Genomic DNA, 14,590 nt, shown 5'->3' on the forward strand with positions numbered 1-14,590 from the left:
GATAGGCAACACATGCGCCTTTCACATAAATACTCCCACTAAAGCTTATCCTTACGTGGCACGCTCACCATATTTATGGTCCACTGCTAAATCCTATCTTAGTTGTTTAAATGTCTTTTCTTTATAAATATAAATATATATTTGTGCCCTTAAGGTTTTGCCTTTTTTTTAATATTTGACTTCCATTTGGGATTTGCCCAATCTATATAGACTATGGCCTTGTCCAAGGATTAGTCCAAGGGCACGTGCATCACATGCATCAAGCGAGAGTGTGCCCTTGCAAGAGGCCCCTGAGGGATTAATGCTCATACTAGATATCGAACTTATTTCATAGATTTTTAGAAATACTAATGATGAGATTGTTAGATTCACCTTTTAAAAAAAAGAAATGTCGGATCAACATTCCACAAAAATTTGCAGCAATGAAATTAAGGACGATCTCTAATTCCCGTAGAATAAAAGTTACAGGCCAGTCAAATTCTCATTTACCTTCTGATACTGTTAGCAATCGACCCATTGATCAAATAAACGACACAATTCACAAAGTCGCACCTATCAACAAGAAGGCAACGAAGGCGAGCAGAGCCTTAAAAGTACAAGTAGGAAACTCTTCAAGTGTCTGACTTTGTCAAATGGGAAGCATATTTCAATCACTTTTTTTCTGTCTTGAGTTTTTTATCTGATTTTGTGGTTTATACCTAATATGCCCCAAGAGGCCGAAAGACCTAGAAAAGCATACTCCCCTTGCCAGAAAACCACTCCATCATCTGCATTCTCAGGCTTGAATCATACATATTATGTCCAGGAGCAATTTACAGTAAACCAAATATTGGACGTTAATGGATATGAATAGTGGGTCCCTTGCAGTGATCTCGATGTTGCTTTTTATGAAGTCTGTGTGTGGACAGATTGGGATAGAAACAACTTAGGGTGGTTGTGTTCACCTTCGTAAGTGATGATAAGCATTGAGGAGTCTTCCAAGCACCTCTCAACATGCTTCCTCGCTGGGCAACCACTCATGCTGCTACATTTATAGTATCCCCTGCATAGGTTCAACCCAAGCCTACTCAGTCGAGACTAGATTGTCTCCATTATCAAATTTGAGTTCGTGCAATGTCAAGAAAAATACTTGGATACTGGCAATATTTAAAGGGTTCTGTTAACATGTTCCCTAAGGGCACATGTTAAGATGCATTAATACCCTCAAATGCTTTTTTCCAAGGTGTATTTAATGCATCTTAATGTTTACCCTTAGGGCACACATTAACAAAAACCGTATTTAAAATGCACCTACAATTATAATTGTCCAATGACAACTTTTAAAAATGAGTATGAAATACCCTTATTTGCTTAACAGATATTCTTGGTAAGGGAGAGCAAATCAAGGAAAATATTCTACCATGACCAAAAAACTAAACCCTTATACATCAACACAACTACAACTATACCTTCTGAAAGTTGGTTGCTTTTGCTATATTTCAGAGTACGGAGTCTACAATTAGGTATCATTTATTTAATATGAATGATCCAAAAACTTCTCTTTTCTTGTTTTTACTTCATGGACACTTCCTTAACCCATTTTCAGGACAATTTATGATAAAAAGGTACCAGTCCAGGCATTAAACATGTGGGTTCATGTAAATTTAAGAGACTAGTTACAGTCATTTCAGACTAGTTGTAACACTTTCTTTTGTAAAGTTAGGATGAACCGTTCCAATGCTGGGGATAAGTATAACGGCAATAACAACCATTGGCAAGAGCAAAGAGTGTTAGTGTGCGGAGCCATTTTGTCTACCTGGGGGACAATTAAAACTCTAAAAAATTTCTTGCGGGAGCCATAGCGGTGGAAAATCCACCGCTGTTATCCGTTCCAATAGCATATAAATTTTATAAATTCTTGTGGGGACAAGTGCACCCATTTCCCCTAGAAGTGTGCAACAAACAATTCAATTTTTCTATAAAAAACATATATATGTCAAATCATAACCGACATTCAATCTTAATGAATCATCCATAATAACATAATACGTTACAAATAAGAAAGCGAAGTGTAGATGTACCTAGGGTGTGGAGAACCCTTAATTGGCTTCTGTCCATACTTCCTCCATGAATACTCATCGGGAGGGATATCTGCAAGCTTGTTACTAATTGCAGGCACCTTGATTGATCTCTTCACCCTCAGTTTCCTATAAACAGAAATAAAGATCATCGCCAATTAAAATCAATCGATCATAACTAATTGAATATAAAAGCCGGTGATTAATTAAATCTCACCTCCTCTTTGAGCAGTGACATCTACGACTACTTCCACATTTCACACTCCCATTCTCTCCCTTCCCAGAACACCTCCTCTTTGGAGTCTGGTGTGAGTTCCAATTAGAAAATTGCGGTGACCTGGTCAAATAGAGGGCCTTTCCATCCATGTTAGCCACACTTCCATCCACGCTTAGAGACGAAATGAATGATTTGGTCGATGACATAGTGAGTGTACAATTAGAAGTACTATCAAACATGAGGTCTAACCCACTGTTGCTCCTTCCATAAATTGTATCAGCCTGGAATTTCATTTTCTGTTGTTGTTGGATTTGATACTGTGTTGGTGGTGTTGGTTGGGCAAGTTGGAGAGGATTCTTAGTAATTGAACCCATTTCTAGAGATGGGTTTTCTAAGAACAATTTCTGAGGAAGATCCATATAATTCTTAGTTGTTGAACTTGAACATATCTCTATAGCTGGACTAGTTTGGAGAAGTTGGAGGGGCTTGGCTGAAGAATCTGATTTAGAATTTGGGTTATCTAAGAAGATTTTTTGGGGAAAGGGGGGTTGGGATTGAAATTTCTTCAATTTTCTGACTCTTCCCTGACCCAAATTAGTACTCAGAAGAGACACAACTTTCTTGAACTTGAACACAGCCTCCCTTGTCTCCACCATTAAGTTTCTATACTGAATATGATCTTTGGGTTGAGAAAACAGACTAAAAACTCTATGACAGCTCTCAACAGCTGCTCTATTAGCTTCTTCGACCTCCTCCATGATTCTCAAACCCTAAATCTCAAAAACCTTAGAAACCCAAACACAATAACATAGTAAAAAAAAAAAAAACTCCGAAATCTAGCCCTACATTGCAAATCTCCAACAAACCATTTTAGAAAAACTAAATAGGTTTAATCAAAATTTCAATTTTTTCATCTTAGAGTGAAACGAGACAGAAGAAGCTAAAGTGGGTACATGAAGATTTGATGGAAAAAAAAGAAAAACCAAATTAGGATGAATGATCAAAGAAACAAAGATTAACAAGAAGAGTAAGAACGGACCTGTTGGATTTCAGCTTTGAAACCCAAGATTCTGATTTCATGGCTGTGAGATTGAAAGGTGTGATCGTGTGAAAGAGAAGACTTGGTCCTTGGCTTAAAAAACAAATCCAGTATTTTTGTCGACAATAAATTTCTACGGATCTACCTCGGGATCCGTGAAAAATAATCACAAATGATTTTATTGATTTTTGATGAAAAGTGGATACAGATCTCAGTGTTTCCTCTGATTAACAGTCAAGTACAAAATAGTGATGACGTATGTAGCTTTTCTTCTCTCCGTGCTTCGCGCTTTATCGGCTGAGAAGGTTGCTTGAACGGTGGCTTTGCTTTGTGCTTGATCTTCTGTAGAGGCTTCTGTAGATCTTCTTCTCTCCGGGCTTCGCGCTTTATCGGCTGAGAAGGTTGCTTGGATTCCGGAGAAGGGTTTTATGCTTGATCTTCTCTTTAGTCGGAGTCCGGATCTCTGAAGAACCTTGCTTTTGTCTCTGAAGGAGGGCTTGAGAGCTTTTTCTTTCTTCTAGAGGGAGAGCTTCTGTCTTCTCAGAGAAAGTGATCCAGATCCCCTCTCAATAAGAGAGGCTCTTGTATTTATAGATTTAAAGGTAATTTAGCTTTCCAATTATACCCCCAACTTAAGAAAGCTTAATTGATTTGTTTAAAAGGCTAAATTTGTCCAAATCCAATTTTATGGATTTTATGGATTATTATTGGGCCAAATTTATTTATTTGGGTATTAGGCCCAATATTTAATGTGGATCACTTGAATTTATAGGATCATGAGCTTTATCTGCGAAAGCCCAAACCCAAACTTGTAGGGGGGCACGTTCCCATTTAATGGACTCAATTTGGATTTGAAGCCCATTAATAAAATTAGGGATTTTTATTTATAAAATTTGTAAAGCCCTTTTTCAAAATTTTGGTGCCTACAAATGCCCCCTCAAGGATGCATTATTTGATGCGTAGCTAGCAATGATGCATTCTTGATCACCTTGACTAGTGTGTGATATGCTTTGGTGAATGTGTCAACATTTTTTTTTTTTTTGTTAATCCGACGTGTTCCTCTAACAAGCTTTATAACTGAGTTGCCTCTATATTCATTCGAGTTGAGGTGGAACAAAACTTGGAAGCAATTAAGTCCCATTAGAATTTGGTGTATCCAGTGTGCATAGGATCAATGCCACTTCTCAACAACTTTATTTTAACAGAACTTGAATGCTGCCTCTTCAGCCCATCGTGTTTGGGTCATGTATAGGAACATTACCGCACTAACCTGGCCCAATGGGCTGTTTTTTTTTTTAAAGGCTCATAGCTCTATGCTTTGTTGTTGTTAGGCCCAATAGCCATGGATCAGGCCTTAAAACAATTATACTAGTCTTGGGCTTGGATGTTGTAATGGACTAGGTTGGGCTTCAGCATAATTTGCATCTTACTAAGTTAGTAAGCTTAGCTTACTATCATTTTTTTTTTTTTATTTATCGATTTTGCTGTTTTGTGTAAACCCTTTGAGACTTAGGCAATTAAAAACTGGGGTGTCAATAGAAGTTTTAACAAAACAAAACTCTAAATCTATTCCCTGTTCTCTTCATTCTCGACGGCCATGGAAGCTTCACCCTCTCAAGTCGCAGCCATGGGAAGTTCGTTTTCTCAGATTTCAGCCGTAGATTCGCATAGTCAAGATCGATTTACACCTTCCACAGCCTCGGATTAGCTCTCTCTCTCCGGAGAGAAACCGATTATTGGGTTTGGAATTGCCCTTCTTTGAAAAACAGATCTCAAGATTGAAACCTCGATTTCTTTATCTATTTTTTTAATTAATTTTTTTTTCGAAGAGCCCTCACAACCATGTCCAAGAAGAACTCTTCTTCTTCAAACCGAGCCGGTTTGCAGTTAATGGACGATTCTTGAAGGAATTTGCAGCAACACGTTCTTTTCTTGAGCGTTACATGCTTATAGGTAACCTCTCTTCCTTCTCCTTCTTCTTCTTTAAATTGTTTTTTTTTTTTTTTTTTACTTCGTCTCCAAACATTCAAGACGGGTTCAAGAAGGACTCTTCCTTCTACAAGCCAATCGAATCAATTCGGTGAAGATCTTTCAATCCTCTTTAAACACTAATAGCCTATTTCAAGAAGGATTCATCTCCCACGGCTGCTGTAGAGGGTTCATCGTCTACTATTTGTCTCGTCCTCCTTTTTCTTCTTTGCAGATTGTGATGAGGGAACATCAAGGGGCAGCAACAACTTTAGTAAGATTTGAATTCTTACTTAGTTAGTAAGCTTAGCTTACTTTCTTTTTTCTTTTTTTTTTTTCTTTTTTTTTTTTTTTTTCGAATTTTATTTTATTTTATTTATTTATTTATTTATTTATTTTTTTCACGTCTCTATTCTCCTTCTGTCTCACGTTCCTGCACCGCTGAGAGTCCCACTCCTCTCTTCTTTCTCTCCTACTCCTTCTTCAATTCCACCTTCTTCTCGCCTATTTATTTCATTCTCCTCTTTTTTTTTTCGTTGGAGCAACACTCTCATAAGGCGCATCTACTCACGTCCCAACCACAGCTGCCTACAGGTTAGTCTCTCTTGTTGCTGTACGTGGAGGCTAAAACAAGGGCTGCTCTTGTTTTTTCTTATTATATTAAAAAAAACTATTCTTACTACCATAATAAGCTTCCAAATCTTGCTAAGGCTTACTGGGTTTACATTGTGATCTCCAAAACGTAAATTGAAGTCAGAAGGAAGTAAATGAAGACAACAAAACTTTAATCTCCTTTTTCCAGAACATGATGGATTTATTTGTAAAATTTATTCTCGTAACATCTTGAAGACTGTGGTGATGGATTGCCAATGCGGTAACTCATGTGCGCTCACATACTTAAGTTCGAGAATAATTTTTTTTTTTTTTTATTTTTACAAAACAGGGGCTGCGACCTCCATATTAGTGATAAAGGCTATTGATGTCGAGTTCTTTGCTTTCCTTCTCACTCTCCTTTCTCTATTGATGGATGTTGGGGAACAGAGATTTATAACCCCTTGGATCGAATATTGTGGCGATGGATCTACGTCATTCTTTCTTTCTTCTTTCTTTGAAATTTTTACTAACTATCCACATCAATGGCAGTAGCAAGGTTTGGGAGAGTTGCTTGACAGATGAGAAGATAAAGAAGACGATAGTACCAGCGTATCTAAGAGCCGATCTATTTTCAAGGAACTAAGCTCCTTGAATCTCCATTTTTTTTCTTTGAAATACCACCCTCTTAATTGTAAGTACGAATTTCCCTCCTCATTAACACCACAAAATTTTCAGATTTTTGAAAACAGAGATCATTCTTCAGCATTGCATCTCAATTTCAAAATTGGATTGCCGATATAATAATCTTTATGGACCCATGGCCCCAATAAGATTTGAGATCTTGTTAAGGTCTTTGACCCCTAGACTTATTTTGGGATTTTTTTTTAGATTCCTTTTGTGATGTTGCTCAGTATAACATCTAACATGCATTTTTTTTCTTTTTTGCAGTAGCTTTAATCTTAGCAACTACTCAATTCAATTTTCGTCATCGCACCTCGACAACTATACCAAAAAAAAAAAAAAAGGTAATATTTCTTTTAAAACCTGATTATCTTGCCATATTCCCTTTTTATACATGATGACTTGCAACAGGGTGCATTGATCAAGTTATTAGGAAACGGTGCTTGTCCGTTAATTTTATAATGACTCGAATTTGTTAGTCATGCTTGGGGCGAACATTATTGACATGACAGAAGCGTTGCGTAATGTGAAATATGTACCCGTAGAAGAACCATGCGACGACCCATTTGTCCAGCTAGTTGGCCAATCTCTAGCATAGCTGTTCATCAGTAATGCTTAGGAGGTGACAACGTCAACTGGCTGACAAACGTCAATTGGCCAGAAAAATTACTTGAAGCAGGATTTGTTCAAACCGAAGAACCATGCGACGATCCATTTGTCCAGCTAGTTGGCCAACTTCTAGCATAGCTGTTCATCAGTAGTGCTTAGAAGGTGACAACGTCAACTGGCTGACAAACGTCAATTGGCTAAAAAAATTACTTGAAACAGGATTTGTTCAAAAAGAAGAACCATGCGACGATCTCTTTTGTCCAGCTAGTTGGCCAATCTCTAGCATAGCTGTTCATCAGTAGTGCTTAGGAGGTGACAACGTCAACTGGCTGACAAACGTCAATTGGCCAGAAAAATTACTTGAAGCAGGATTTGTTCAAACCGAAGAACCATGCGACGATCCATTTGTCCAGCTAGTTGGCCAACCTCTAGCATAGCTGTTCATCAGTAGTGCTTAGAAGGTGACAACGTCAACTGGCTGACAAACGTCAATTGGCTAGAAAAATTACTTGAAGCAGGATTTGTTCAAAAAGAAGAACCATGCGACGATCTATTTGTCCAGCTAGTTGGCCAATCTCTAGCATAGCTGTTCATCAGTAGTGCTTAGGAGGTGACAACGTTAACTGGCTGACAAACGTCAATTGGCTAGAAAAATTACTTGAAGCAAGATTTGTTCAAACAGAAGAACCATGCGACGATCCATTTGTCCAACTAATTGACTAATCTCTAAAGCAATTGTTCATCAATAATGCTTAAGAGTGGACAATGTCAATCGGTTGACAAACGTCAATTGGCTAAAGAATCACTTGAAGTAAGATTTGTTCATACAAAAGAACCATGCGACGAGCTATTTGTCCAACTAATTGACTAATCTCTAAAGCAATTGTTCATCAATAATGCTTAAGAGTGGACAATGTCAATCGGTTGACAAACGTCAATTGGCTAAAGAATCACTTGAAGTAAGATTTGTTCATATAGAAGAACCATGCGACGAGCTATTTGTCCAGTCGGTTGGTCAATCTTTAGCATAGCTGTTCATCAGTAGTGCTTAAGAGGTGACAACGTCAACTGGCTGACAAACGTCAATTGGCTAGAAAAATTACTTGAAGCAGGATTTGTTCAAGTAGAAGAACCAGGCGACGATCTATTTGTCCAGTTAGTTGGTCAAGCTCTAAAGTAGTCATTTATCATTAGTGCTTAAGAGTGGACAAACGTCAATTGGCTAATCTCTAGCACTATAGCACTATTGAACATGATGGATTTTTATTCATACTCTTATATACTTTTAGTCAATGTGACACTAGTACTTAGTAAGACTTTTTTTTTTTTTTTTTTTTTGAATAAATGTGTTTATTCTTTTCTTTTCCATTGAAATTTTGCAGAGATGGCTAGGGACACCCTTTCCAAAGGTTTAAGGAATAAGAATCGTTCCAAACGAAGCTTACCGCGTGAAGGTTGGGTAGATGACCATGCAGATCCTTCTCAGAAAGGAAAATGGCTTTGTTTTCCCCATGTTATGATATCTGGTCATTCAAAAGGAGGAAATATTTCATCTATGGAGCTGAAACTTGCAGTGCACACACCGATGACTGGTCCTTTGAAGGCACATGATACAGAAAGGGACACATCACTTGATTTGGCAGCTTTGAGTGAATATCCTTCAACGGTTGACCTACTTCCTGGAGATGAGATTGATATGGAGCGTCAACCATCTTTATGTCATCCTCCACATCATGATCGAACTCGTAATTGTCCACAGGCTGTTTTGGCACAGAAAATCATGCAACGTTTCACTCGATGGGGTTCGGATATTGAACCTCGAGGCGACATTCGATATCTCAGTGGTTTTTGGGACTGGAGTTTGGACGTGAGCCATAAACTACAAAGCAGAAAGTCGACAGCTTCCCTTGGTGAAACTATATTTGCAGCTAGTAAGGAGTACAGTCGTCCTAATGGTATGTACCGGGCTTTGTGTGAGTTTTGGTGTCCCGAAACCAATACTTTTGTGACAGGTCGTGGGGAAGTTGGCATTTCTTTATGGGAAATGCAGAAGATTTCTGGGCTTTCTATCACCGGTGAGTATTATGAAGAAGTAGTACCCAGTCTCAATGAACTCATGGGTTGCAACGGTGTTTCAGGACTTCCTCTTTCCTGTCAGTATCTGTTCAAGGCATATGCTTTACTGATTCTTGAAAAAGGGAGTGACTGTGTTAGTCACAGTGAGTGGCTTGATTTCTGGTATGTTAAAGCTGAACGAATTTCTAATCCTCGTCTGACAGTAGAGTATAAAGAAAGGGCAAAATCGTTCTACATTAATCGTAATGGCCGTCAGTATCCTAGAACAAAATTACAAAGACCCTTTTCTTCTCGAGTTACTTTGGCTAAGGGGGGTCGTAAAGAGGGAGAAAATCCATTTATCAGGCTCGGTTTTCTTGCAAATCAGAATGTTGAAGATGAAGCTATGACAGCTGCATACCTCTCCTTGTGGTTGTGTCGTTTTATTCTCCCTTGTGAGAATGGTGATGTTATTCGTCCAGGTACTTTCAAGATAGCAGCATTGATGGCCCGAGGTACTACGTTCAGCTTGGTACCTCCACTTCTGTGTTGTTTATACAAAGGTCTAACTCAGACTTATTGGGGTATGAAAACACAGAAAGTTGTAGGTGCCTCCACGAGTTATTGTCCCCTTCATTACTTATTTGGGTGGGTTGGACTTCATTTTCCTCGGGGAGTATTTGGTAGCATTGATGCTGACTTTGGACCTCCGTATTTGGTTCGCACAGCTGGTGTTTCCAACTCATACTTTTATTGGGAAGATAGTGCTAAAGATGCAAGGAATCTGATAAGAACCATGGATTCTAGTGATTTTAAATGGTATCCGGAAGAGATTTGGCCGCCAAAAGGTCATAGAAGGATGCGGACTGATGATGGTGATGATCCTTCTGAAATTCAAGCTTTCATGATAAGCTGTCGTCCTGGATTTGTTATGTTTCGATATGGTGATGTTTACGAGGTGGAAATGTATAGCCCTCACAGGTTTGCTCGTCAACAAGGCTTTCGTCAACGTATCCCTGGAACTCCGATTCCTTTCACAAGATCCGTGGATGGGATAGAGTTATACAGTTTATGGTTGTCTTTGACTCAGACCAAAAGTCGAGTCAATTTTTTTATTCCTCCAAAAGTGCAAGACATGAACCGGCAATTTGATAAGAGTTATAGGGATTGGTGGGTTCAAGATGTACTACCTCATTTGGATGCCCTTGATTTTCGTCTTCTTGAAGATAGCGTCTCCGTTCCGAACTTTAATTTTGATGAAAGAAAAGGATTTGAAGATCGTGAGGCACGTCGTGCTTTGCTTGTCACGCAAAAACCTTCTCGAAAAAGAAGAATAGAACACACTAGCATTGATGATACGCAAAATGTCATTGCAGAACGTAGATTGAAATTGCGTTTCAAAAAAATACTGCCGACTCCAACGACTACTCGAACAGAACAGGCCAACATTCTTGGGGTAGATGTAGAACAAGTTGTTCATAAATCAAGTCGTCCCGTTAGTTCTTTGAAGCCTGTTGTTCAGACTAAACCTAAAGATACGAGTGTGACTCCGGATAGGCAAGAAGCTGAAGCTGAGAATGATGTGTCTCCTAGGAAAGGTAACTTTACACACTTTTTCCTTTCTTAGAAATTTCATGTTTTTTTTTTTAAATGTATAATCTTTTGTGATTTAATTGATCTCGCAGAATCATCAACCAATATACATTCCATTGCCGATTTGTTCGCCTCAGAAGATTTTCCAATCTTCCCTGCCTTCTCGGGTATGGGAGATGTTTTGAATGTCAGTCATCTTAGTAGAGGGCTTTCGGAATTGATTGCTACTGAAGACCCCTCAAAGAGTGATGGGGATGAGGTTTCTTCATGTCCTCGTCAAAATTCTCATGGCATTTCATCAACTTCAACTACACATACGGCTCCTACCGCATTGGCTTTACCTACTTCTAATAAGTTGGTTGATTCATCTGTGATTGTTCCGAAGTCACGTGGAATGCTTACTATTTCTACCCAAACTCGACAAGCTTCTTTACATGATAGTGACATCGACTTATGCGTTCAACAAGCATTACATAGAGCTCGTGATGAATTCCTTCGATCTAGGGTTGAGTTGATGCTCAATATTGGCTTTTCCAACCTAAGAGAATGGCAATCACTTCATATGCCGGCCATCATCTCTTCTCTCAAGAATGCTTTCAGAACTGATCCTATGCCTTTTGCTAACTTCTTCGAATCACTTATAACTGGAGTAGAAGCGTATCTTTCAAGACGAGAGAAGGCTTTATCATCTTTGTCAGCAGATGATAGGGATCTTCAGCTATCTGTCTTAGATCAGGAAGCTCAACTAAAACGTCAATCAGTGGATAGTTTACGTACGCAACTGACTGAAGTTAAAGATAAAGAAGTTGAACTGACTAAACGAGAAGTTGAGATAGAAACGAGTTGACTCAATCAGAGAAATGCTACCACAAGTCGCTGCTTCTAAAGAATCTCTTAATACTCAAGTTCAGGAAGAGGAGGAGGCTCTACTTACTGTTGAAGCGGAGTGTACTCGCTTATCTAATGCTCCAATCATTGATGATGATGAAATAGCTGCTTGCGAAGCCGAGAGAGAGTCTTTGAAGAAGAAGTTTTGGAACCTTACTTCTTTATATTAAGTTTTATTTATTTATTTATTTTTTACTGTATAGGACTTAGGAAATTATATCATTGTTCACTTCATTTGAAATTAATAAAATTTCCCCTTTTCCTTATACGAGTATATCTTTTTTTTTTTTTTGATGTGGTTGAACCTGAAGTAACTTTACAGGCTGCCTACGTACCCAAAAACGGGATCAAACCATAACGTAGTTCAGATGGATGCTCTAAGTTTTGCCTAGACCGCCCTCTCGGGTTTTCAATCTAGCGAGCTCAATTCTTTTTTTTTGGACCGTTCACAGTTTTAACTCATGCGGGTCAGGAGTATCATGTAGTTTAAGCTCGTACGATAATGAGCATTGCTAAACAGTTTAGGCTCGTGCCGAGGAGCATTGTCAAACAGTTTAGGCTCGTGCTGGGGAGCGTTGTCAAACAGTTTAGGCTCGTGCTGGGGAGCATTGTCAAACAGTTTAGGCTCGTGCTGGGGAGCGTTGTCGAACAGTTTAGGCTCGTGCTGGGGAGCATTGTCGAACAGTTTAGGCTCGTGCTGGGGAGCATTGTCGAACAGTTTAGGCTCGTGCTGGGGAGCATGATTCTTTCAAGCATAGTATCGTTTGAGAAATTTCCCGTTGATCGGACCAAGACGTAATCCTTCTGGTGTTACAAGAAGATATGCACCATTAGTGTATACTTCTTTCACTACATGAGGCCCATCCCATTTTGGATCAAACTTCTTTCCAGAACGGTGTGAGAGGATGATTGGTCGTTGTACAGCGAGAACTAAATCGCCAACTTGAAAAGAACGTGGTCGAACTTTCTTATTGAATGCACGTGACAGCCGGGCTTGGTAACATTCTAGCCGTTGTTGTGCCTCCAATCTTTTTTCGTCCAATGCTTCAAGTTCAGCCAGACGTAACTTAGCATTCTCATCGCAGGTCAAACCTTCTTGAATCGCAATCCTTAAGGAAGGTATCTGTCGTTCCAATGGGAGAACAGCTTCAACTCCATAAACCAATGAGTAAGGTGTGGCCTGTGTGGAGGTGCGGTATGAGGTTCTGTATGCCCATAATGCTTCTCCAATTCGTTCATGCCAATCTTTTTTCGATTTTGAGACAACCTTCTCAAGAAGCTTGCAGAGAGTTTTGTTGAAGGCTTCAGCGAGTCCATTTGCTGCGGCGTTGTACATTGTAGAACATCTCTGCTTAATGTTAAACTTCAGGCAGAATTGATCCATCAGCGTATTGCTAAAAGATTTCCCATTATCTGTCATGATATATCGTGGAATGCCGTAACGGAAGACGATATTACTTTTGATGAAGTCGACAACCGTTTCTTTCTTGACCTCTCGAAGGGGAACTGCTTCCGCCCACTTAGAAAAGTAATCTGTTGCGGCGAGGATATAGAGATATTGCCTCGAAGATTTTGGGAGTGGTCCAACGACATCAAGTCCCCACCCGTCAAAGGGCCAAGATGCGATTATAGGATGCAATGGCTCTGGTGGTTGACGAATGTAATCTCCATGAAATTGACAAGCTTTACACCTCTTTGCATGGTTTAGAGAATCTTTCACCATAGTAGGCCAGTAAAATCCCATCATCTTCAGACTGTGATGGAGTTTTGGTTCTGACTGATGTGAACCGCACACTCCAGAGTATGCTTCTTCTAAAGCATCTCGAATTTCATCATCTCCGAGACATCTCATTAAGATATCGTCGAAAGAGCGACGATATAACTTATCATTGAAATATAAAAATCGAGGTGCCCTACGACGTATTTCGATTTTGTGCTTTAGGTCGTCTGGTAGCTTCCCATGCTGTAGATAGTCGATAAGTGGCTGTCTCCAATCTTTGACTTTAGCTATTTCAACAACGTTTGCTTCATGCGACTCGCAATTTTCTTCTATCAAAGGAGGTAGTACCCACCTATGGCAGATAGGGATACTCATTGTCTTTCCTTCTGGCATAGCCAAACTTGCAGCAAGACTAGCTAAAGCGTCAGCCTGCTTGTTTTCGGCTCTTGGTATGTGCCTAATGATGACGTCTTCGAATTGTCTTACCAGTTGTACAGCATAGCAGTGATAAGGCACTAACTCATGCTTTCGAACGTCATACTCTGTCGAGAGTTGGTTAATGACGAGTTGTGAGTCCCCATATACGTAGAGTTGGTGTAACTTCATCTCTAGCCCGAGTTCTAAACCAATGATCAGAGATTGGTATTCTGCAACATTGTTTGAACATAGTTTTGTCAAGGCAAACGAGAATGGCAATACTTCATTTTGTGGGGTGATAAAAATTACACCTGCCCCCGCTCCATCTCTTCTAGCTGCGCCATCAAAGAACATTCTCCAAGCTGGAAGCACATCAATAGAGAATACTTCTTCGTCGGGCAAGTCGTGAGACAATTCCCATTCAGCCGGAATAGGATGATCAGCAAGAAAATCGGCTAACGCCTGCCCTTTTACAGCCTTTTGAGGGATGTAAATAATTTCAAATTCTGATAAGAGAAGGGCCCATTTAGCTAGTCTTCCCGACAAGACTGGCCTTGTCATGATGTACTTGAGTGGATCAGCTCGCGCAGTGAGTCGGATTGTGTGCGACAACATGTAGTGCCGGAGTTTCTTTGTGGCAAAGATGAGCGCTAAACATGTTTTCTCGATGGGTGAATAGTTTACTTCTGCTCCAACAAGAGTTCGACTCAAGTAGTAGAGTGCACCTTCTTTTCCTTCATCATTTTCTTGAG

General features: G+C 39.5%; 2 protein-coding genes and 1 long non-coding RNA gene across 4 annotated transcripts; 1 reads left to right on the forward strand and 2 right to left on the reverse strand.

The window, feature by feature from the left end:
* Window positions 1–744: 744 nt before the first annotated feature.
* On the reverse strand, window positions 745–3,439 carry LOC147402187 (putative WRKY transcription factor 74). 2 transcript variants are annotated; one of them, XM_086443738.1, is made up of 4 exons: window positions 3,314–3,439; window positions 2,275–3,044; window positions 2,061–2,186; window positions 745–1,042 (listed from the first exon to the last, which is right to left on the reverse strand). In XM_086443738.1, exons 2-4 carry the CDS (start codon window positions 3,030–3,032, stop codon window positions 886–888), a joined length of 1,041 nt encoding a protein of 346 aa, XP_086299864.1. In that variant the 5' UTR covers window positions 3,033–3,044; window positions 3,314–3,439; the 3' UTR covers window positions 745–885. The 2 variants fall into 2 exon arrangements, with proteins under 2 accessions (XP_086299864.1, XP_086299865.1); XM_086443739.1 differs by having other exon boundaries at window positions 2,275–3,059; window positions 3,314–3,424.
* Window positions 3,440–4,430: 991 nt separating this feature from the next.
* Window positions 4,431–7,379, forward strand: LOC147402188 (uncharacterized). The gene is made up of 3 exons (XR_015178246.1): window positions 4,431–5,266; window positions 6,425–6,566; window positions 6,824–7,379. It is a non-coding gene; the product is annotated as an uncharacterized LOC147402188 (long non-coding RNA).
* Window positions 7,380–12,449: 5,070 nt separating this feature from the next.
* On the reverse strand, window positions 12,450–14,027 carry LOC147402189 (uncharacterized). Its single transcript, XM_086444484.1, has 3 exons — window positions 13,036–14,027; window positions 12,656–12,906; window positions 12,450–12,550 (listed from the first exon to the last, which is right to left on the reverse strand). The coding sequence occupies exons 1-3, from the start codon at window positions 14,025–14,027 to the stop codon at window positions 12,450–12,452; spliced, it is 1,344 nt and encodes a 447-aa protein (XP_086300610.1).
* Window positions 14,028–14,590: the final 563 nt, after the last annotated feature.

The sequence above is a fragment of the Akebia trifoliata genome, chromosome 5 (assembly GCF_017979445.1).
Source record: "Akebia trifoliata isolate Shusen 1 chromosome 5, ASM1797944v1, whole genome shotgun sequence".
Classification (NCBI taxonomy): Eukaryota; Viridiplantae; Streptophyta; class Magnoliopsida; order Ranunculales; family Lardizabalaceae; genus Akebia; species Akebia trifoliata.